The sequence below is a fragment of the Ambystoma mexicanum genome, chromosome 10 (assembly GCF_040938575.1).
Source record: "Ambystoma mexicanum isolate Mex_15411 chromosome 10, UKY_AmexF1_1, whole genome shotgun sequence".
Lineage (NCBI taxonomy): Eukaryota > Metazoa > Chordata > Amphibia > Caudata > Ambystomatidae > Ambystoma > Ambystoma mexicanum.
In genome coordinates, this window is record NC_090932.1 from 10,549,611 (window position 1) to 10,571,707 (window position 22,097).

General features: G+C 48.2%; 1 protein-coding gene across 1 annotated transcript in view; it reads left to right on the forward strand.

The window, feature by feature from the left end:
- LOC138491098 (probable cation-transporting ATPase 13A4) overlaps window positions 1-22,097 on the forward strand; it is a 1,104,196-nt gene that overhangs the window by 671,769 nt on the left and 410,330 nt on the right. The window contains exon 17 of the mRNA XM_069617413.1: window positions 14,222-14,339. Within this exon, the coding sequence (XP_069473514.1) occupies window positions 14,222-14,339 (118 nt within the window). The remainder of the gene's footprint in view (window positions 1-14,221; window positions 14,340-22,097) is intronic.

Genomic DNA, 22,097 nt, shown 5'->3' on the forward strand with positions numbered 1-22,097 from the left:
GCCTCTGCTTTCATGGCATATCACCTGGGCAGGTTGGGCCAGTGCTTGATGTCCAAGGGTTGGTTGCCGCCGTGGGAGCGGAGGTACGTGGAGCATGGTAGCGGGCCAACCAGGCAGAGGAAGAGAAAGGCGGTGGAATCGCTCTGGCATGCGTGAGTCCATGTCCATAAGCTCTGCAGCAGCGCAGTCACCAACAGGGGGCTAACCATGGCCTTGTAGTGAGAGATCCAAACAGAGCTGGTGACTCAACCGAGGTGACTATGCTGTGAAAAGAAGGCAAACGGGCAACCGTTTTGGGACTGCCCTCACCACAAACAAATAAAAATAAAACCAGTTGAAATGTCAACACATACAAAATGCCTTATTCCTACGACTAATCAAGAACACATTGCAATCCCTGCACACAGACCCTCGAAGCTCTTCTATTTATTTTAGACGTAAACCTTTTCCAGTGACCTTTTCTACTTTCGGATCTTTTGGGAGCTTGGACCACCAAAGAGGCCCATGAATGATGCTGTGAAGGCTTTGCTGAGCTTCTAGCTGTTCCCTGGGACTCTTCCAGACTCTACATCCAGTGATCCAGGGGGTCAGGGAAAGCTGAGCCCCCTTTCCCCTGTATTGCCACTGCTGGAGAGGGTGCAGTGTCTCTGCACACCCCCTGATACCTCTCCACCTCCCACAAGAGGTACGGCCCTGACCCACCCACCTACAAAGCTCATCTGACAGATGTATTTTTTAAATTGTATTTCATATGGTTTTATTACACGCCGAAAACCAGACGGGCATCAGGGCATCAGGGCATGAAAACATCGAACACACAGGGCAGGACAGGTTACACCGAGCCTAGAGTGGTATGGCAGTATGAGGATGGTTACACCGAGCCTAGAGTGGTATGGCACTATGAGGAAGGTTACACAGAGCCTAGAGTGGTATGGCACTATGAGGAAGGTTACACAGAGCCTAGAGTGGTATGGCAGTATGAGGATGGTTACACCGAGCCTAGAGTGGTATGGCACTATGATGATGGTAACACCGAGCCTAGAGTGGTATGCCACTATGAGGAAGGTTACACGGAGCCTAGAGTGGTATGGCAGTATGAGGATGGTTACACAGAGCCTAGAGTGGTATGGCACAGTATGAGGATGGTTACACAGAGCCTAGAGTGGTATGGCACAGTATGAGGAAGGTTACACAGAGCCTAGAGTGGTATGGCAGTATGAGGATGGTTACACGGAGCCTAGAGTGGTATGGCACAGTATGAGGATGGTTACACGGAGCCTAGAGTGGTATGGCAGTATGAGGATGGTTACACGGAGCCTAGAGTGGTATGGCACAGTATGAGGATGGTTACACGGAGCCTAGAGTGGTATGGCAGTATGAGGATGGTAACACGGAGCCTAGAGTGGTATGGCATAGTATGAGGATGGTTACACAGAGCCTAGAGTGGTATGGCACAGTATGAGGATGGTTACACGGAGCCTAGAGTGGTATGGCACAGTATGAGGAAGGTTACACAGAGCCTAGAGTGGTATGGCAGTATGAGGATGGTTACACGGAGCCTAGAGTGGTATGGCACAGTATGAGGATGGTTACACGGAGCCTAGAGTGGTATGGCACAGTATGAGGATGGTTACACAGAGCCTAGAGTGGTATGGCTGTATGAGGATGGTTACACCGAGCCTAGAGTGGTGTGGCACTATGAGGATGGTTACACAGAGCCTAGAGTGGTATGGCACTATGAGGAAGGTTACACAGAGCCTAGAGTGGTATGGCAGTATGAGGATGGTTACACCGAGCCTAGAGTGGTGTGGCACTATGAGGATGGTTACACCGAGCCTAGAGTGGTATGGCACTATGAGGAAGGTTACACAGAGCCTAGAGTGGTATGGCAGTATGAGGATGGTTACACCGAGCCTAGAGTGGAATGGCAGTATGAGGATGGTTACACGGAGCCTAGAGCGGTATGGCACTATGAGGAAGGTTACACAGAGCCTAGAGTGGTATGGCACTATGAGGATGGTTACAGAGAGCCTAGAGTGGTATGGCAGTATGAGGATGGTTACACCGAGCCTAGAGTGGTGTGGCACTATGACGATGGTTACACGGAGCCTAGAGTGGTATGGCACTATGAGGAAGGTTACACCGAGCCTAGAGTGGTATGGCAGTATGAGGATGGTTACACGGAGCCTAGAGCGGTATGGCACTATGAGGATGGTTACACTGTGCCTACAGTGGTATGGCACTATGAGGAAGGTTACACAGAGCCTAGAGTGGTATGGCACTATGAGGATGGTTACACAGAGCCTAGAGTGGTATGGCACTATGAGGATGGTTACACCGAGCCTAGAGTGCTATGGCACTATGAGGATGGCTACACTGAGCCTAGAGTGGTATGGCAGTATGAGGATGGTTACACGGAGCCTAGAGTGGTATGGCAGCATGAGGATGGTTACACGGAGCCTGGAGTGGTATGGCACAGTATGAGGATGGTTACACAGAGCCTAGAGTGGTATGGCAGTATGAGGATGGTTACACCGAGCCTAGAGTGGTATGGCAGTATGAGGATGGTTACACCGAGCATAGAGCGGTATGGCACTATGAGGAAGGTTACACCGAGCCTAGAGTGGTATGGCACTATGAGGACGGTTACACCAAGCCTAGAGAGGTATGGCACTATGAGGAAGGTTACACAGAGCCCAGAGTGGTATGGCACTATGAGGATGGTTACACAGAGCCTAGAGTGGTATGGCAGTATGAGGAAGGTTACACGGAGCCTAGAGTGATATGGCAGTATGAGATGGTTACACCGAGCCTAGAGTGGTATGGCAGTATGAGGAAGGTTACACGGAGCCTAGAGTGGTATGGCAGTATGAGGATGGTTACACAGAGCCTAGAGTGGTATGGCACTATGAGGAAGGTTACACTGAGCCTAGAGTGGTATGGCACTATGAGGACGGTTACACCAAGCCTAGAGAGGTATGGCACTATGAGGAAGGTTACACAGAGCCCAGAGTGGTATGGCACTATGAGGATGGTTACACGGAGCCTAGAGTGGTATGGCAGTATGAGGAAGGTTACACGGAGCCTAGAGTGGTATGGCAGTATGAGATGGTTACACCGAGCCTAGAGTGGTATGGCAGTATGAGGAAGGTTACACGGAGCCTAGAGTGGTATGGCAGTATGAGGATGGTTACACAGAGCCTAGAGTGGTATGGCAGCATGAGGATGGTTACACGGAGCCTAGAGTGGTATGGCACAATATGAGGATGGTTACACAGAGCCTAGAGTGGTATGGCACTATGAGGATGGTTACACCGAGCCTAGAGTGGTATGCCACTATGAGGAAGGTTACACGGAGCCTAGAGTGGTATGGCAGTATGAGGATGGTTACACGGAGCCTAGAGTGGTATGGCAGTATGAGGATGGTTACACCAAGCCTGGAGTGGTATGGCAGTATGAGAATGGTTACACAGAGCCTAGAGTGGTATGGCAGTATGAGGATGGTTACACAGAGCCTAGAGTGGTATGGCGCTATGAGGATGGTTACGCCAAGCCTAGAGTGGTATGGCAGTATGAGGATGGTTACACAGAGCCTAGAGTGGTATGGCAGTATGAGGATGGTTACACGGAGCCTAGAGTGGTATGGCAGTATGAGGATGGTTACACAGAGCCTAGAGTGGTATGGCAGTATGAGGATGGTTACACCAAGCCTAGAGTGGTATGGCAGTATGAGGAAGGTTACACTGAGCCTAGAGTGGTATGCCACTATGAGGATGGTTACACGGAGCCTAGAGTGGTGTGGCAGTATGAGGATGGTTACACAGAGCCTAGAGTGGTGTGGCAGTATGAGGATGGTTACACTGAGCCTAGAGTGGTATGGCGCTATGAGGATGGATATGGAATTGCCTCTCCATCGCTAGAGCTACCATAGGAGCCAAACTAGATTACTGTAATGCCCTCCTAGCCGGCACCTCCAAAAAAAACCTATCTAGGCTCCAAACAACTCAAAACAATGCTCTTGGAGCAGCCCTCAGCATACCGAAAAAAGAGAACACATCAGTCAAGCAAGGAGGACAGCTCACTGGCTCCCAGTCAAAGACCTTATCTCCTTCAAAATTCCCACAACTACTCATAAATGCATCAACCTCTCAGCACCCTTATACCTATCTGACACATTATGTAGATCTCAGTCCACTAGACCGACCAGACTACAATACACCAATCAACTAACTATACCTCACATCAACAGAACAAAGGCAGGAGGTATAGGCTTCCCCTTCCTCACACGGAAGCTCTGGAACTCCCTCCCCACCAACCTCAGAGCTGAAACTTCTCTATTCTCCTTCCGCAAAAAACTCAAAACTGCCCTATTCAACTAACCTTGTTCTCCTAGCTACCTGCTCCTCAATGTATGTATGTAACAAAAGAAGACTATCGTCCAATGTAACACCTACGGACTTGAACTGTATGTAACTAAGTATAAGCAACACTGTGACAAGTGCCACGATGCCTTCGGTCTGCTGTGCGCTCAACAAATGCAAATAAATAAATACACTGAGCCTATAGTGGTATGCCACTATGAGGAAGGTTACACAGAGCCTAGAGTGGTATGGCAGTATGAGGATGGTTACACCAAGCCTAGAGTGGTATGCAACTATGAGAAAGGTTACACAGAGCCTAGAGTGGTACGGCAGTATGAGGAAGGTTACACAGAGCCTAGAGTGGTATGCAACTATGAGGAAGGTTACACAGAGCCTAGAGTGGTATGGCAGTATGAGGAAGGTTACACAGAGCGTAGAGGGGTATGGCAGTATGAGGAAGGTTACACCGAGCCTAGAGTGGTATGCAACTATGAGAAAGGTTACACAGAGCCTAGAGTGGTACGGCAGTATGAGGAAGGTTACACAGAGCCTAGAGTGGTATGGCAGTATGAGGAAGGTTACACAGAGCCTAGAGTGGTACGGCAGTATGAGGAAGGTTACACAGAGCCTAGAGTGGTACGGCAGTATGAGGAAGGTTACACAGAGCCTAGAGTGGTACGGCAGTATGAGGAAGGTTACACAGAGCCTAGAGTGGTATGGCAGTATGAGGAAGGTTACACCGAGCCTAGAGTGGTATGCAACTATGAGAAAGGTTACACAGAGCCTAGAGTGGTACGGCAGTATGAGGAAGGTTACACAGAGCCTAGAGTGGTATGCAACTATGAGAAAGGTTACACAGAGCCTAGAGTGGTACGGCAGTATGAGAAAGGTTACACAGAGCCTAGAGTGGTACGGCAGTATGAGGAAAGTTACACAGAGCCTAGAGTGGTACGGCAGTATGAGGAAGGTTACACAGAGCCTAGAGTGGTACGGCAGTATGAGGAAGGTTACACAGAGCTTAGAGTGGTACGCCAGTATGAGGAAGGTTACACAGAGCCTAGAGTGGTATGGCAGTATGAGGATGGTTACACCGAGCCTAGAGTGGTATGCAACTATGAGAAAGGTTACACAGAGCCTAGAGTGGTACGGCAGTATGAGGAAGGTTACACAGAGCCTAGAGTGTTATGCAACTATGAGAAAGGTTACACAGAGCCTAGAGTGGTACGGCAGTATGAGGAAGGTTACACAGAGCCTAGAGTGGTACGGCAGTATGCGGAAGGTTACACAGAGCCTAGAGTGGTACGGCAGTATGAGGAAGGTTACACAGAGCCTAGAGTGGTACGGCAGTATGAGGATGGTTACACAGAGCCTAGAGTGGTACGGCAGTATGAGGATGGTTACACGGAGCCTAGAGTGGTATGGCAGTATGAGGATGGTTACACAGAGCCTAGAGTGGTATGGCAGTATGAGGAAGGTTACACAGAGCCTAGAGTGGTATGGCAGTATGAGGAAGGTTACACAGAGCCTAGAGTGGTACGGCAGTATGAGGAAGGTTACACCGAGCCTAGAGTGGTATGCAACTATGAGAAAGGTTACACAGAGCCTAGAGTGGTACGGCAGTATGAGGAAGGTTACACAGAGCCTAGAGTGGTACGGCAGTATGAGGAAGGTAACACAGAGCCTATAGTGGTACGGCAGTATGAGGAAGGTTACACAGAGCCTAGAGTGGTATGGCAGTATGAGGAAGGTTACACAGAGCCTAGAGTGGTACGGCAGTATGAGGAAGGTTACACAGAGCCTAGAGTGGTATGGCAGTATGAGGATGGTTACACAGAGCCTAGAGTGGTATGGCACTATGAGGAAGGTTACACTGAGCCTAGAGTGGTATGGCACTATGAGGACGGTTACACCAAGCCTAGAGAGGTATGGCACTATGAGGAAGGTTACACAGAGCCCAGAGTGGTATGGCACTATGAGGATGGTTACACGGAGCCTAGAGTGGTATGGCAGTATGAGGAAGGTTACACGGAGCCTAGAGTGGTATGGCAGTATGAGATGGTTACACCGAGCCTAGAGTGGTATGGCAGTATGAGGAAGGTTACACGGAGCCTAGAGTGGTATGGCAGTATGAGGATGGTTACACAGAGCCTAGAGTGGTATGGCAGCATGAGGATGGTTACACGGAGCCTAGAGTGGTATGGCACAATATGAGGATGGTTACACAGAGCCTAGAGTGGTATGGCACTATGAGGATGGTTACACCGAGCCTAGAGTGGTATGCCACTATGAGGAAGGTTACACGGAGCCTAGAGTGGTATGGCAGTATGAGGATGGTTACACGGAGCCTAGAGTGGTATGGCAGTATGAGGATGGTTACACCAAGCCTGGAGTGGTATGGCAGTATGAGAATGGTTACACAGAGCCTAGAGTGGTATGGCAGTATGAGGATGGTTACACAGAGCCTAGAGTGGTATGGCGCTATGAGGATGGTTACGCCAAGCCTAGAGTGGTATGGCAGTATGAGGATGGTTACACAGAGCCTAGAGTGGTATGGCAGTATGAGGATGGTTACACGGAGCCTAGAGTGGTATGGCAGTATGAGGATGGTTACACAGAGCCTAGAGTGGTATGCAGTATGAGGATGGTTACACCAAGCCTAGAGTGGTATGGCAGTATGAGGAAGGTTACACTGAGCCTAGAGTGGTATGCCACTATGAGGATGGTTACACGGAGCCTAGAGTGGTGTGGCAGTATGAGGATGGTTACACAGAGCCTAGAGTGGTGTGGCAGTATGAGGATGGTTACACTGAGCCTAGAGTGGTATGGCGCTATGAGGATGGATATGGAATTGCCTCTCCATCGCTAGAGCTACCATAGGAGCCAAACTAGATTACTGTAATGCCCTCCTAGCCGGCACCTCCAAAAAAAACCTATCTAGGCTCCAAACAACTCAAAACAATGCTCTTGGAGCAGCCCTCAGCATACCGAAAAAAGAGAACACATCAGTCAAGCAAGGAGGACAGCTCACTGGCTCCCAGTCAAAGACCTTATCTCCTTCAAAATTCCCACAACTACTCATAAATGCATCAACCTCTCAGCACCCTTATACCTATCTGACACATTATGTAGATCTCAGTCCACTAGACCGACCAGACTACAATACACCAATCAACTAACTATACCTCACATCAACAGAACAAAGGCAGGAGGTATAGGCTTCCCCTTCCTCACACGGAAGCTCTGGAACTCCCTCCCCACCAACCTCAGAGCTGAAACTTCTCTATTCTCCTTCCGCAAAAAACTCAAAACTGCCCTATTCAACTAACCTTGTTCTCCTAGCTACCTGCTCCTCAATGTATGTATGTAACAAAAGAAGACTATCGTCCAATGTAACACCTACGGACTTGAACTGTATGTAACTAAGTATAAGCAACACTGTGACAAGTGCCACGATGCCTTCGGTCTGCTGTGCGCTCAACAAATGCAAATAAATAAATACACTGAGCCTATAGTGGTATGCCACTATGAGGAAGGTTACACAGAGCCTAGAGTGGTATGGCAGTATGAGGATGGTTACACCAAGCCTAGAGTGGTATGCAACTATGAGAAAGGTTACACAGAGCCTAGAGTGGTACGGCAGTATGAGGAAGGTTACACAGAGCCTAGAGTGGTATGCAACTATGAGGAAGGTTACACAGAGCCTAGAGTGGTATGGCAGTATGAGGAAGGTTACACAGAGCGTAGAGGGGTATGGCAGTATGAGGAAGGTTACACCGAGCCTAGAGTGGTATGCAACTATGAGAAAGGTTACACAGAGCCTAGAGTGGTACGGCAGTATGAGGAAGGTTACACAGAGCCTAGAGTGGTATGGCAGTATGAGGAAGGTTACACAGAGCCTAGAGTGGTACGGCAGTATGAGGAAGGTTACACAGAGCCTAGAGTGGTACGGCAGTATGAGGAAGGTTACACAGAGCCTAGAGTGGTACGGCAGTATGAGGAAGGTTACACAGAGCCTAGAGTGGTATGGCAGTATGAGGAAGGTTACACCGAGCCTAGAGTGGTATGCAACTATGAGAAAGGTTACACAGAGCCTAGAGTGGTACGGCAGTATGAGGAAGGTTACACAGAGCCTAGAGTGGTATGCAACTATGAGAAAGGTTACACAGAGCCTAGAGTGGTACGGCAGTATGAGGAAGGTTACACAGAGCCTAGAGTGGTACGGCAGTATGAGGAAAGTTACACAGAGCCTAGAGTGGTACGGCAGTATGAGGAAGGTTACACAGAGCCTAGAGTGGTACGGCAGTATGAGGAAGGTTACACAGAGCTTAGAGTGGTACGCCAGTATGAGGAAGGTTACACAGAGCCTAGAGTGGTATGGCAGTATGAGGATGGTTACACCGAGCCTAGAGTGGTATGCAACTATGAGAAAGGTTACACAGAGCCTAGAGTGGTACGGCAGTATGAGGAAGGTTACACAGAGCCTAGAGTGTTATGCAACTATGAGAAAGGTTACACAGAGCCTAGAGTGGTACGGCAGTATGAGGAAGGTTACACAGAGCCTAGAGTGGTACGGCAGTATGCGGAAGGTTACACAGAGCCTAGAGTGGTACGGCAGTATGAGGAAGGTTACACAGAGCCTAGAGTGGTACGGCAGTATGAGGATGGTTACACAGAGCCTAGAGTGGTTCGGCAGTATGAGGATGGTTACACGGAGCCTAGAGTGGTATGGCAGTATGAGGATGGTTACACAGAGCCTAGAGTGGTATGGCAGTATGAGGAAGGTTACACAGAGCCTAGAGTGGTATGGCAGTATGAGGAAGGTTACACAGAGCCTAGAGTGGTACGGCAGTATGAGGAAGGTTACACCGAGCCTAGAGTGGTATGCAACTATGAGAAAGGTTACACAGAGCCTAGAGTGGTACGGCAGTATGAGGAAGGTTACACAGAGCCTAGAGTGGTACGGCAGTATGAGGAAGGTTACACAGAGCCTATAGTGGTACGGCAGTATGAGGAAGGTTACACAGAGCCTAGAGTGGTATGGCAGTATGAGGAAGGTTACACAGAGCCTAGAGTGGTACGGCAGTATGAGGAAGGTTACACAGAGCCTAGAGTGGTATGGCAGTATGAGGATGGTTACACCGAGCCTAGAGTGGTATGCAACTATGAGAAAGGTTACACAGAGCCTAGAGTGGTACGGCAATATGAGGAAGGTTACACAGAGCCTAGAGTGGTATGCAACTATGAGAAAGGTTACACAGAGCCTAGAGTGGTACGGCAGTATGAGGAAGGTTACACAGAGCCTAGAGTGGTACGGCAGTATGAGGAAGGTTACACAGAGCCTAGAGTGGTATGGCAGTATGAGGAAGGTTACACAGAGCCTAGAGTGGTATGGCAGTATGAGGATGGTTACACGGAGCCTAGAGTGGTATGGCAGTATGAGGATGGCTACACGGAGCCTAGAGTGGTATGGCAGTATGAGGATGGTTACACGGAGCCTAGAGTGGTATGGCAGTATGAGGATGGTTACACAGAGCCTAGAGTGGTATGGCAGTATGAGGAAGGTTACACGGAGCCTAGAGTGGTACGGCAGTATGAGGAAGGTTACACAGAGCCTAGAGTGGTATGGCAGTATGAGGAAGGTTACACGGAGCCTAGAGTGGTATGGCAGTATGAGGAAGGTTACACAGAGCCTAGAGTGGTACAGCAGTATGAGGAAGGTTACACAGAGCCTAGAGTGGTATGGCAGTATGAGGATGGTTACACCGAGCCTAGAGTGGTATGCAACTATGAGAAAGGTTACACAGAGCCTAGAGTGGTACGGCAATATGAGGAAGGTTACACAGAGCCTAGAGTGGTATGCAACTATGAGAAAGGTTACACAGAGCCTAGAGTGGTACGGCAGTATGAGGAAGGTTACACAGAGCCTAGAGTGGTATGGCAGTATGAGGATGGTTACACAGAGCCTAGAGTGGTATGGCAGTATGAGGATGGCTACACGGAGCCTAGAGTGGTATGGCAGTATGAGGATGGTTACACGGAGCCTAGAGTGGTATGGCAGTATGAGGATGGTTACACAGAGCCTGGAGTGGTATGGCAGTATGAGGAAGGTTACACAGAGCCTAGAGTGTTATGGCAGTATGAGGATGGTTACACAGAGCCTAGAGTGGTATGGCAGTATGAGGAAGGTTACACAGAGCCTAGAGTGTTATGGCAGTATGAGGAAGGTTACACAGAGCCTAGAGTGGTATGGCTGTATGAGGAAGGTTACACAGAGCCTAGAGTGGTATGGCCATATGAGGATGGTTACACGAAGCCGAGAGTTCCGTGGTCGAAGTGTACGAAAAGAAGTAGTGGAACTATGTTCCCTTCTGTTCTGCCCTCGCTCTTCACAAACCCCATCGCTGCACCCCTCCAACACACAATCCAAACCCCCAAACACACGCACCTGTTATTTAAGGGAATATTCAGTGCAGTGCACTGAAGTGCTGCATCTTCAACTTCTTCCTGCACTTTTATTTGAAAACTAAACCATTCCAGAATGGTTTCTTATTAAAATAAAAGTATAGGAACAGTGAAACCTAAAAATAAAAAGTATAGGAGCATACCTGCCGCCCACTTCGACCTCTGCTAGAGTGGTATGGCAGAATGAGGACATGTGGATACGTTATTCAGAAAGATGCGTTTTCAGTCCGTTTGGAAAGGAAGTCAGATTACAGTCCAGGCGTAGGTTCATCGGAAGCGTGTTCCAAAGGGAGGCTGCAATAAACAGGAATGATTTCATCCGTTTGGGTCGGGGGCAGTTCAGCAGCATAGCGTTGCTTGAGCATAAGGTGTTGGCTGCTTGGTAGGTAGTGACCCTTTTCTTTAGATATTCTGGGGCTGTGCCATATACGGCTTTGTGCGCGAGGGCCGCTATTTTCAATTGGATTCTGGCTTTTAACAGGGAGCCAATGAAGAATCCTTCGATGTGAAATAATATGTTCACTGCAAGGTACTTGTTTTGTTATGCGGCAGCATTATTTTGAACCACTTGTAGCGTGTGCACATTCTTTTTAGATGTGCCTCCTAATAGGGCATTACAGTAGTGCATCCTCCAAAGAATGGTGGCCCTAGCCAGGGTTTCACAATTTTTCTCAGAAATTAGAGGTCTAATTTTTCTAAGAAGTTTCAGATGATACTGTGTGTTATGGGAGATGTTGTTCACTTGTGCATCTGTGCCAACATTACAGTCTAGAACGGTACTCAGTGTTTTAACTTTAGACTCAGTTTTGAGGACACATCCATCAAGCATAAATTCAGTGCATTTTTGATCTAATCTAGATCTCTGTGGCGATAGGCCGAGCAGTAACAACTCTGATTAGCATCCTTCAGACACGTCCAGTGTTCCACCATCCACTGTTTTACAGTTTAAAAGACATTATTCAGTTTCGCAGAATCCTGTTCATAGTTTGTGTCCAAACTCAGATTGAAAAGGGCGGAGGACAAACATGCCCCCTGTGGTACCCCAAAAGAGAGAAAAGAGAGTGCAGCATAGAGCACAGAACAGAGCAGCCCTCACACCTACATCCCCATCTCCGCTGCCAAATGCAGGTGTGGTTGAGATGTGGGAGTGTAGGAGGAGCCCAGTAGCTTCACACTCCTCCGCCACTGCTGAGCCAGAGTGGCTCTGTGATCACAGTATGTGGCACGTGTGAAGTAATCAACATTCGATTACAAAACCTGGAATTTGGTGGTAATCTTAAGCATTTTATGGCACCATTTTGTCAATGGGGTGAACATCTGGGCAAACAATGGCAGTAGCTGGTATAAAGGTTTGATTACATGGGGGGATCACATGGGTGGAAGATGACCTTTGGGGAAATGTCATGGCTTTATCGGTTGAGGCATGTTATTCTCCATTTTCTCCTGAAAATAACTCTCCCATATCTAATACACACATGGTCTATTGTTATACGCCCACTCCTTCCCTCATGAAGAATAGTGGCATTACTTTATCTAATTCCACCTACCATTCATCCAAGAATCATTCCCCACTAACGACTACTAAAAATGTCTATTCAAGTCTTCTGCGCTAAATCCAAGACCCGGACTTCATGTCCCAGAATGACCAAAGTACTGGAACGACGAAGAAGAAGAATCGAGCAATGCAGAATGAGGAAAGCCCCACACGCAATGAGCATTCTAGTGTTTATTCATACACACCTGTGCCCAGGAACTTTAAAAAACAAGTGAAGCTGAACATCAGTGGCTGCTGGTGGCGGGAGAGATCAGCGTCTCTCTGTTAGGCTGAAGATACTGAAGGGTGAGTACTGGTGTGGTGGAGCCAGGCGGCTCACCAGTGAGGAAGGCTGCAGAGCAAGAAAGACACACTGCAGCAACACCATGAGCCGGCAAGGGACACCTGGGCATTCACAGGTGATCGAGAGCACCGCTTTCCTTACTGGAGCCTGGAGCGAAGCAGACGCTGGAAGCGGAAGCTGCGAGACCTGAGGAAACCAGGCAGAGATAATCACGAGAGGGAAACTGATGAAGGTGCTTCTCCGGTTGACCACAGGAGCATACAACAATGCCAACTAATACTGGTGAGTCTTCCCAGAGGCCGTGGAGACCCTGGGGCGTGTCGTCGGGTATAATAAATGCAAGTGAATAAACAGGCAAATGAGAGAGAATGTACTTGACATTAAAAGGGGAAACATATTGGAAATAAACCTCTTACAAGCAGATAGATGCACAGTCTGCAAAAACCAAGAACCAGATTATATATCTGGAAAAGGGCAGGAAGCCAATGTGAATAAAAGAAGCCCTGGCAGGAGAGTATACCAGGCAATCAGAACTGAGTTGCTTGACAAAGAGGCCCTGAGAAGGAACATCAGGACTAGGAAAGGATTGTATTAACAAGATGTTCAAAAGAGATACAATTGCAAAGTGAAGACACGTTTTTTCGTCAGAATTGTTGTGTGCCACGACAGGCACAAGGAACTGTTGCATGTGACCTTCATATATATTGGTGTGAGCCATTAGCATGTATCTGAATGAATTGTTTATATGGTTTGTATATTATTAAAAGTTAAATGTATTTTCAACTATAAAAAAGGAGGCAGAAGGTATAATACCATTACACCGCCAACTCGCCTTCTGTTTGTTAGTGACCATAGCAACACCCCAGCAGGCAGCTATTTCGTTTAAGGAGCCACCTGTTACCTCCGCTCCTTGAGTGAAAAGGCTCTCTGCTGGGGGTTAGCTGCGGTCACTATAAAACAAGGGCTGAGGTGCCCGGTCTCTCCTTTTGTTTCTTAGGAGCCAACATCCAGCAGGCAGCCCTTTCATCAAGATGAGATGCGGCATGGTTAACGTGCTGCCTGCAGGCATCAGCCTCTCCTTTTTTTCTAATCCAAAGCGTTGACACCTGCAGGCAGGTCTTCAACCATGCATTGCTTTGGCTAAATAGGCTGCCTAAGCGGTCGGCATATCTGGGGCTAGTCGGGGGAGAGCCCCGGTAAGGGCCCGGCTCTGGATCCCCTTTTGGAGACTGCTGGTGCTCCGCCATGGTCAGCCCCACCCACTTAAATCCCTGTTCACAGCAGTTTTCAAATTACAGCGGTCAGTGAGGGGTGCACTCTTTCTTACTTCCCATGATTCTTAATTTCTCTTCTCGCCTCCCCACCCATCCCGGCTACCCTTCCATGAAGTTTACCAATGTGTTGCTGGCTTCTCTGTGATACATTTTCTTTTTGATTTCTTGTGGCTATATACGTCTGGTAGGAGACTGCTGAGCTGGCCCCCACCCTGCGTCACCCCTTCCATATTTATTTACTTAATTCAGTTTGCTGACTTACATGTTTTGTTCCATTTCTTCACAGTTCCAGCCGACTTTCTGAGTGAGCTGCAGTCTTATACCATGCAGGGGTTCCGAGTAATTGGACTGGCCCATAAAACTTTGGAGACCAAGGATTACACTCAACTCATGGACCCGAAGAGGTACGCTGAGAGTTGCCCCAGTTTGCATCATGCAATAATGCGTTGTATGCCTCATGTCTTTAGAATGGCGATGCCCACCTATTTCACCAGTCTAACCGTCTGCGGACACAATGGGCTTTGTTCCGAGTTTGGTAGAATTACTCATGCTAATTCCGCCGACGTCCTTCGGGTCCCACTAGGGATTGGATTGGTAATTCGGACTGTAATAGTTTGTGATTTGTCATTTTTCTGGAGGACAGACATCAATCGATAGAGCAGTACAAATTGGTGGCAATTCCGTTTTCACCAGGTTTCACCACAACTGGAATCAAAGCAGTGCTCCAAGGGCTGAATTGCAGTCTTGAAAAATGTCTCGCTAATGTCTCAAAATGTGCCTTTCTCAACATCATTGGGCAAAGGACTTAGTCCAATGAATGCCCAGGTGGCAACTCACAGTACTGCACTACTGTTCAAAGGTGTCGGCCCAAACGCTGGCTCCCACACCCTGTACAACTTTCCACTGCTCTCCCGCTAGGTCCTTCCTTTAAACAATAACATAAAATCCGACCTTTGCTACCATTTCAGCGTAGTTACCTACTGTGACCAATCTGAGTAGGTCGGCCCTTCTCCCCTAGGGGGAGCCCTTTCACATGGGGCCAGGGCTGTGTTTCCACAGTACAATAGTCCCCCTGTAGGTGGTGCACAGGGGGAGGACCACATGGGAGAGGAAGCCCCTTATGGGATTAGGACCAACCATTCACAGAGAACACAGTATATTTCTGCTTTGTCACCCCCTTCCACTTTGCCAAAACCCAAACCCTCCTTCCCTTGTTACAAACAGTGCTAATATCTTCTGTTGTATAACAAGCCAACCTTATTCTACGAAAATAACTAACACACAAGAGAATCCAACTGGCCTTCCATTTATTGGGAATGCAAGTACTGGGACGAAGAAGATGGCCAGGAGTGTAAAGATTGATCCTGAGAACCATGCTGAGTGGTCTAGTCTTCGGCTGAACCTGATTAGGACAAACTAATTCAAAATCGGCCGGTGAAACCAGGTGAGAGAGAGAGCCCCTCTCCTGAGAGGAGTTGTCAGCAAAACTCTAGCACCGGTTACAAGACGGGAGAGCCGAATGGATGTAAGGACCAGGCGTAGTCCAGGACATATGGAGTACGCGTGCCGGACCACAAACAACTCTCTGGTGTTCCAGGATCTTGGAAGCTGCCAGCTGAGCAAAAGGCAAAGCACACCTTTGAAGCCGACAATGGCAAAACGAAACACCCGAAAGCTGCCGGAGCCTCCGACAGACGTCCCGCTGCTCGGAAGACGCAAACCAAGCATGAAGGTACACAGGTCAGATTGAGAAAGATTAGAGGCCCGGGGAAGCCAGGGAGCAAATACAGAGAACCGAATAAGAGGGTCTTGGACCTTGAAAAGATACTGTGAGTCTGGAACCCGCAGTCCAATGATAAAGATAACCGAACAAGAGGGTCTGGGACCCCAAAGAGTGTCAAGACATTTAACAAGGGTACACTTACTTGGCAGCAGAGTACACTAAGTCGTTATGTTGCTGCATTGTGAGTTTGGGACCCACACCCATATCAAAGCAAGAGAGTAGCAGGGTCTGTCACCCCAAATACAAGAGATATAGAATCCTTTAGTTGGCAAGAGATTAATCCAAGCTGTCACGATTCAGAACTGCGAGGCTGGGACCCACACCCACATGAAAGCAAGAGAATAAGAGATCCTGGGGGCCTAAATACAAGAGAGATAGAATCCTGGGCAGGAGAGTAAACCAAGCTGCCATGATTCAGAACTGCGAGTCTGGGACCCGCACCCACATGAGAATCAGAGGCGAAGAGGGTCTGGGACCCTGAGAGCTAAGGACATCAAGGGAGAAGCTCTATTTGCTTGGCAGGAGAGTGCAACACTCTAACAGGCTGATGCATGGCGAGCCAGGGACGTACACACGTAGGAGAGCCACAGGCGATTGCATGGCGAGCCAGGGGCGTACACACGTAGGAGCACCGCAGGCTACTGCATGGCGAGTCAGGGGCGTACACAGGTAGGAGAGCCACAGGCGATTGCATGGCGAGCCAGGGGCGTACACACGTAGGAGCACTGCAGGCTACTGCATGGCGAGTCAGGGGCTTACCCACGTATGAGAGCCACAGGCGACTGCATGGCGAGTCAGGGGCGTACACACGTAGGAGCACCACAGGCTACTGCATGGCGAGTCAGGAGCTTACACACATACGAGAGCCACAGGCGACTGCACGGCGAGTCAGGGGCGTACACACGTGCGAGAGCCATATGCTAAGGTGAACTTTATCTAAGAGACTGTTGTGACCTTTCATGAAAAGCACATAAACGGGAGACGACCTCCGAGCTAGTTTAGGGGAAGAAGACGGAATCCAGGGAAAAGGAACCATTCCCGGGATATTACAACATTGTTTCTTTTTGGAAAGAACATTTACTTCATTCTTAAAACTACCGGAGATATTTTGAACTTTCTATACTATTTCCTCAGTTGAGATAATATACTTGCCCCATAGATTCAGGTCAAGAGCTTTAGGGTCAGTAGAAGGTTTTTTGGACACGACTGTGACTGGCTACTAGTTTGACATCCTGACGTTTTCATTCGTTTTCTTTGAGGCAGGGAACCCCCTCTTAGTTTTAGGGACAGGACAGCATTTCCCCAACCCTCGTCTCTGATCAAAACATGTCCCCTTTGTGTCTGAGCTTTACTTCTGCACCCTTACACTCTGCACATCTCATGTTGGTGCCAAGCGCTTATACCAGCCTGATCTACTCTAGTGTGCTTTGGGGGTTTGATGTGAGCGACGCATCAGACCCTTTGGGCAGGTTGGCTCAATAGTGGCTTAGAATGAAGCGCTCAACAAGTGTTCAGTAGCTTGTCACAGAGTTTGCTTGGTGAATACCAGTGGTTTCGATATGCATCCTAGTAACTGTCCAAGTCATGACGTCCACCTGTGAGATCAGAGCTCTACTGAGATCACATTTATGACATCACAGCAGACCTCAAACAATATATTCGCGCTGGTTAAATCCCACCATACCCTCCGATTATCTACTTTTTGAAAATCCGTAACAGAATAAAAGAGATTGGCCACACTCCATTTTCTTGAAAAATGTTTTCATTAGGGCAAGAATGTACTATTGTATTTGTACTGTTTGCTGCATAACATAAAAAGAAAGGTATTAAGGACATGTATTTTCACTTTAAGCAGCCAGCAAAGTACAAAAGACAAACTGATTTATTTTTGCCCTTGTGCAAATGGTTTTAGAATATACAGATATTGGCAGAAACTGCCTGCTCCTTTGCCCATTATCATTACCAAGGCACATTTGCTCCTTGTGTAGGCAGCCTGGCCACTTGCTGCAACTTCCTTTCTGATCCGGTGCACGCGGTGTGCATATATAGCGCAAGGACATTTGCAATAAACACTTGTTCTGTTTCGTAGTAAATTGATTTGGAGTGGAGGAGGAAAATGTTATAGCTCCTGTTAATGTGTGGGGCAAAAGTCAAGAACGGTTTTGAATGCACTTTACATTGCTGCCCGTGGCCATTAGCAGCGGCGCTCCAGTGTGGATCCCAAGTTCGGTTTTGCTGTTTACTAGAGAAACTGACAGTCTCTCCAAGACTTATGAAGGAATAAATAAAGAAAAGGTGTTCCAAATGAATGAGCTTTGCAGAGAAAAACAAATGGCTGTCACAAAGCCTCAACAGAAAAGATCCTAGATATTTCTGTTGTTAAAGATGACACAGAACCATGACAGGTTGTGTCAGAATAGCTCAGATTGTTGTGATGTCACGCAATATTCTATGGGATTTGGCCAAAAAGATTTTATTACAATAGATTTCGTTGAATTTAATTTTTGTAAAGGTTGACTTTGCCACAAATATATCCCGGGGAGACCCTGTGCAACCCACCCCTTTAACACTGCTACATTAATGAATAACCTAAACCCACCCCCCACATTTATTTGCTTCAGAATCTGATGAAAACAATTAGACGAAATCTACTTTGATGAAATCTGCTGCGACCAAAACTTCTGTTAGCGTCACACAAGACTCAGACCACAGCGTCTTCCTCTGCGCCGTCACAGAACTCCATTGTACCATGAAATACTCGGATATTGTTACTTTGAGTCCTTTATCCTATATATAAAACCAGTATTCCTTCATTCTATCACCTCACACAGATTTCTCCTGTAGCAGTTGACTCTGTGAATTCACACTTTGCCTGCAGCCTTGTCATCTATGATGTCACACTCCCAATGCAGCCTTGTCATCTATGACGTCACACTCCCAATGCAGCCTTGTCCTCTATGACGTCACACTCCCAATGCAGCCTTGTCCTTTGTGATATCGCACTTGCCCTGAAACCTTGTCCACTATGTCACACTCGGCATTCCCCCTTCTCATCACAGCTCTTAGGAAGCTCCACCGTAGTGTTATGTCACCTAAGACTGGAGTTAAAGAAACTTTGTTCACAACTATCTTAAGTACCCGGCTTCGCCCCCGGGAGGTCCATTCTCAGATTTTTTTTCATATTCCACCGAAAAAGATGAACAAATATTGTTGTTTGCCACAAAGGTAAAACACTGTACATGTTAATTTCACCTATTAATTGAACACCACATTTTTATTTACCTCCGATTTAAATTCACACATGAATATCATATTTGTAGGCAGAATCATTCTGATTATTTGCAGTGTTGTTAGCAGTGGTGGCATTGTTGCTGCTAAACACATACTGCAAATACTCAGACTAAGGATACAAATCTGATATTCATGTGCAAATTTAAATCGGAGGTAAATAAAAATGTGGTGTTCAATTAATTGGTGAAATTAACATCTATTGAGTTTATTGCAAAACAAATCAATAAAAAGAAAGACACTCACTCTCTTTTGCTTTAGGTTTGAAAGTCAAATTGTGCTGCCCACTGCTAACTTCTCTTTACTTTGCTTGTAAATGACTGCCTTTCTGTTACTGGTCGGCCCAGTGACTTCACCGCTCTCCTTTGTGTCCCACACCTACCTGCCTTAGCCCCCCCCCAGTATCCCCATCCTCTCCTCACTTCCACCCTAATGGCGCTTTCTGTTTCTCCTATCTTCTCCAACTGCTTCTCCATCGACTATCCTTCCCTTCTCACTTAGTCTGGTAGGAAGAAGTTCAAAAAGGATATCTTGGCCTCTAACCCTGGTCTTCCTATCGCCGACACCTACTCCAATGCTTCCGCCAGACAGACCCTTATCGACATCCTCTCTCATTAATGGTGGCACTCGCTGGGAAGTTGTCATGGCTTCCCTCGACTCCTTTAAAGTCATCATTAACATCTACCTAAATGGCACTGTCATGGTCCAAGGCCCTCAGGCCAATCTTCTCCTCCTTGATAGGCGTGTCCCTCGCCTCATCAATTTCCTTTCATCTCCTGCTGTCCCTTCCTCAACCCCCTGGACTACCTTGCCCTCTCTCTCCTCCTCCCCCTCTACCCCACCTAGGGCTCCTTCTCCTCTGCAGGACGTACCTCTGATCTGTACCCCTCCCCAGAAGGTTTTTAAGGTTGCCAACCTTCTTCATATTGCCACGCTGAACTGCCGCTCTGCTGTCAAACACTCCTCTGACATCTGCCACCTCCTTGAATAACTAGACCTTGATGTCTTTGGTCTCACCGAGACATGGTTCACGCCCAGCTCTGTCACAAGCTTTGATACTCTCCTCCCTGATGGCTACAAAATCCTCTCTGCACCCAGATCCTCCCGGTCCAGTGTGGGGGTAGCCCTGATCTTTCCTGAGGGGATTCCTGCCTCTATCATTCCCACTCAGACCTACTCCTGCTTCGAATGCCTTGTCTGTAGGCTCTCTCTCTCTCCTAGCCATTCCCTTACCGTGGCTACTATCTACCGGCCTCCTGGTCAAATCACCTAATTTCTCTCTGAGTGGGTGGACCTCTCCTCCTCCCTCCTGGGCCTGCGTCTACCACTCACCTTCTCCTCCTCAGGGACCTCAATATCCATCTAGACTCTCCTTGTTCTTCCTCTTTACTCTTCTGTGACCTCTCTGACGCCCTCTCTCTGTCTATCCTCCCCTCTGGCCCGATTCACTCTGCAGGGCACACACTCAATGTCTTGATCTCCTCTGACCTCCCCCTCTCCATCCCTCTGACAACTCCTCTCTCCTGGAGCGATCACTCCCTCCTCTCCTCTCATCTCTCCCTCTCTTCCCCCCATGCCAAGCCTACACCAACATTGACACCTACCTTCTCGGACATCCTGACTGTTTCAGTTGAGGCTTTTGCCGACACCTTCTCCCCCTGCCCCCCACCATCTCTGGCTGACTCATATCCTGACACAGCCCTGCCTCTGCTCTACTCTTCTATTTCTGATACTCTTGATGCTCTTGCCCCTGTCATGAGGATCCGTTTGAAGTCCAAAGCCAAGTGCAATTCCTGGGATGACTCTGAACTAGCTACACTTAAACGTAAGTGTAGGGAGACTGAGAGGAAATGTTGGCTTCTTGTTCATCCTCTGACAAACTGGCCTGTTGCCAACTCCAAAGGCAATACTGACTCTGTCCTCACCAAGAAGAGACCCCACATTCAAGCCTGTTTCTCTGTGGCATCTAAGAACTCGGACAAACTCTTTAAAATATACAAGGAGCTGGCCAACCTTGCTGCAGTCGCTACCCCTCCTGTTGCCTCCCAGGCTCTTTGCAATGCCCTTGCCTCTCACTTTATCTCAAAAACCCAGGACATCCTGTCCACCCTCTCATCCCCTCCCCCTCCTCTCCCCTCTCTGTCTGTGCATGCTGACCCTGCTTCAGCCATCCCCCCACCATCTCATCCTTTCCTCTTTTATCCCCTGAAAAGGTCACTAGACAAGTCCGATCTATGAAAGCCTCGTCAAAACATGTTCATCCTCTAAAGCCAACAAGGACCACATTGATACCCTGCCGCCAGACCTTGCCGATTTCTGCAACCACTCCTGTGCCTCAGGACACTTGCCCTCCCCTCTGAAGTACTCCCTTGTGCATCCTCTTCTCAAGAAACCCACAGCTGATCCTTCTTGTCCGGCTAACTATCGCCCAATTTCCATTACTCCTTTTCTGGGCAAACTCCTGGAAAAGCTTGCCATCTCTCAGCTTAACCTTTATTCTGATTCTGTTGGCTGTCTCCACGACCACCAGTTTGGCTTCAGAGCTGCCAGAAGCACGCAAACTGCTCTCCTGCACATCCGTGAAGATCTGCTCTCCAACCTTGACTCTAACATTCCCTCTGTCCCCATCCTACGTGATCTGTCTTCTGCCTTCGACACGGTCAACCATACCATCCTGCTCAACCGTATCCATGATAACCTCAGTATCACTGATCTAGTTCTGGCCTGGCTGACCTCTTTCCTCTCTGATCACCCCTCCCAGGTCCAACTTGGGTCCTTCCTATCACCTATCCCCCTCTCTACCTGTGGTGTTCCCCAGGGGTCTAACCTCTCACCCTGACTTTTCAACCAATACCTGGCAACTCTTGCCCACTGCATTGCCATTTTCTGCTCCAATTTCCAGTGCATTGCTGGCGACACTCAACTCATTTTCAGGCTGCCCTCAACCAGCTCCTCTCCTTCTCTCATCTCTGATTGCCTAACTGCCATTCAAGATTGGTGTGCCGCCAACGATCTTTGTCTGAATGCCAGCAAGACGGCGATCCTCCTCATCGGCACACCTTCACAGTCCTTTCCCCTCACTCTTACTATT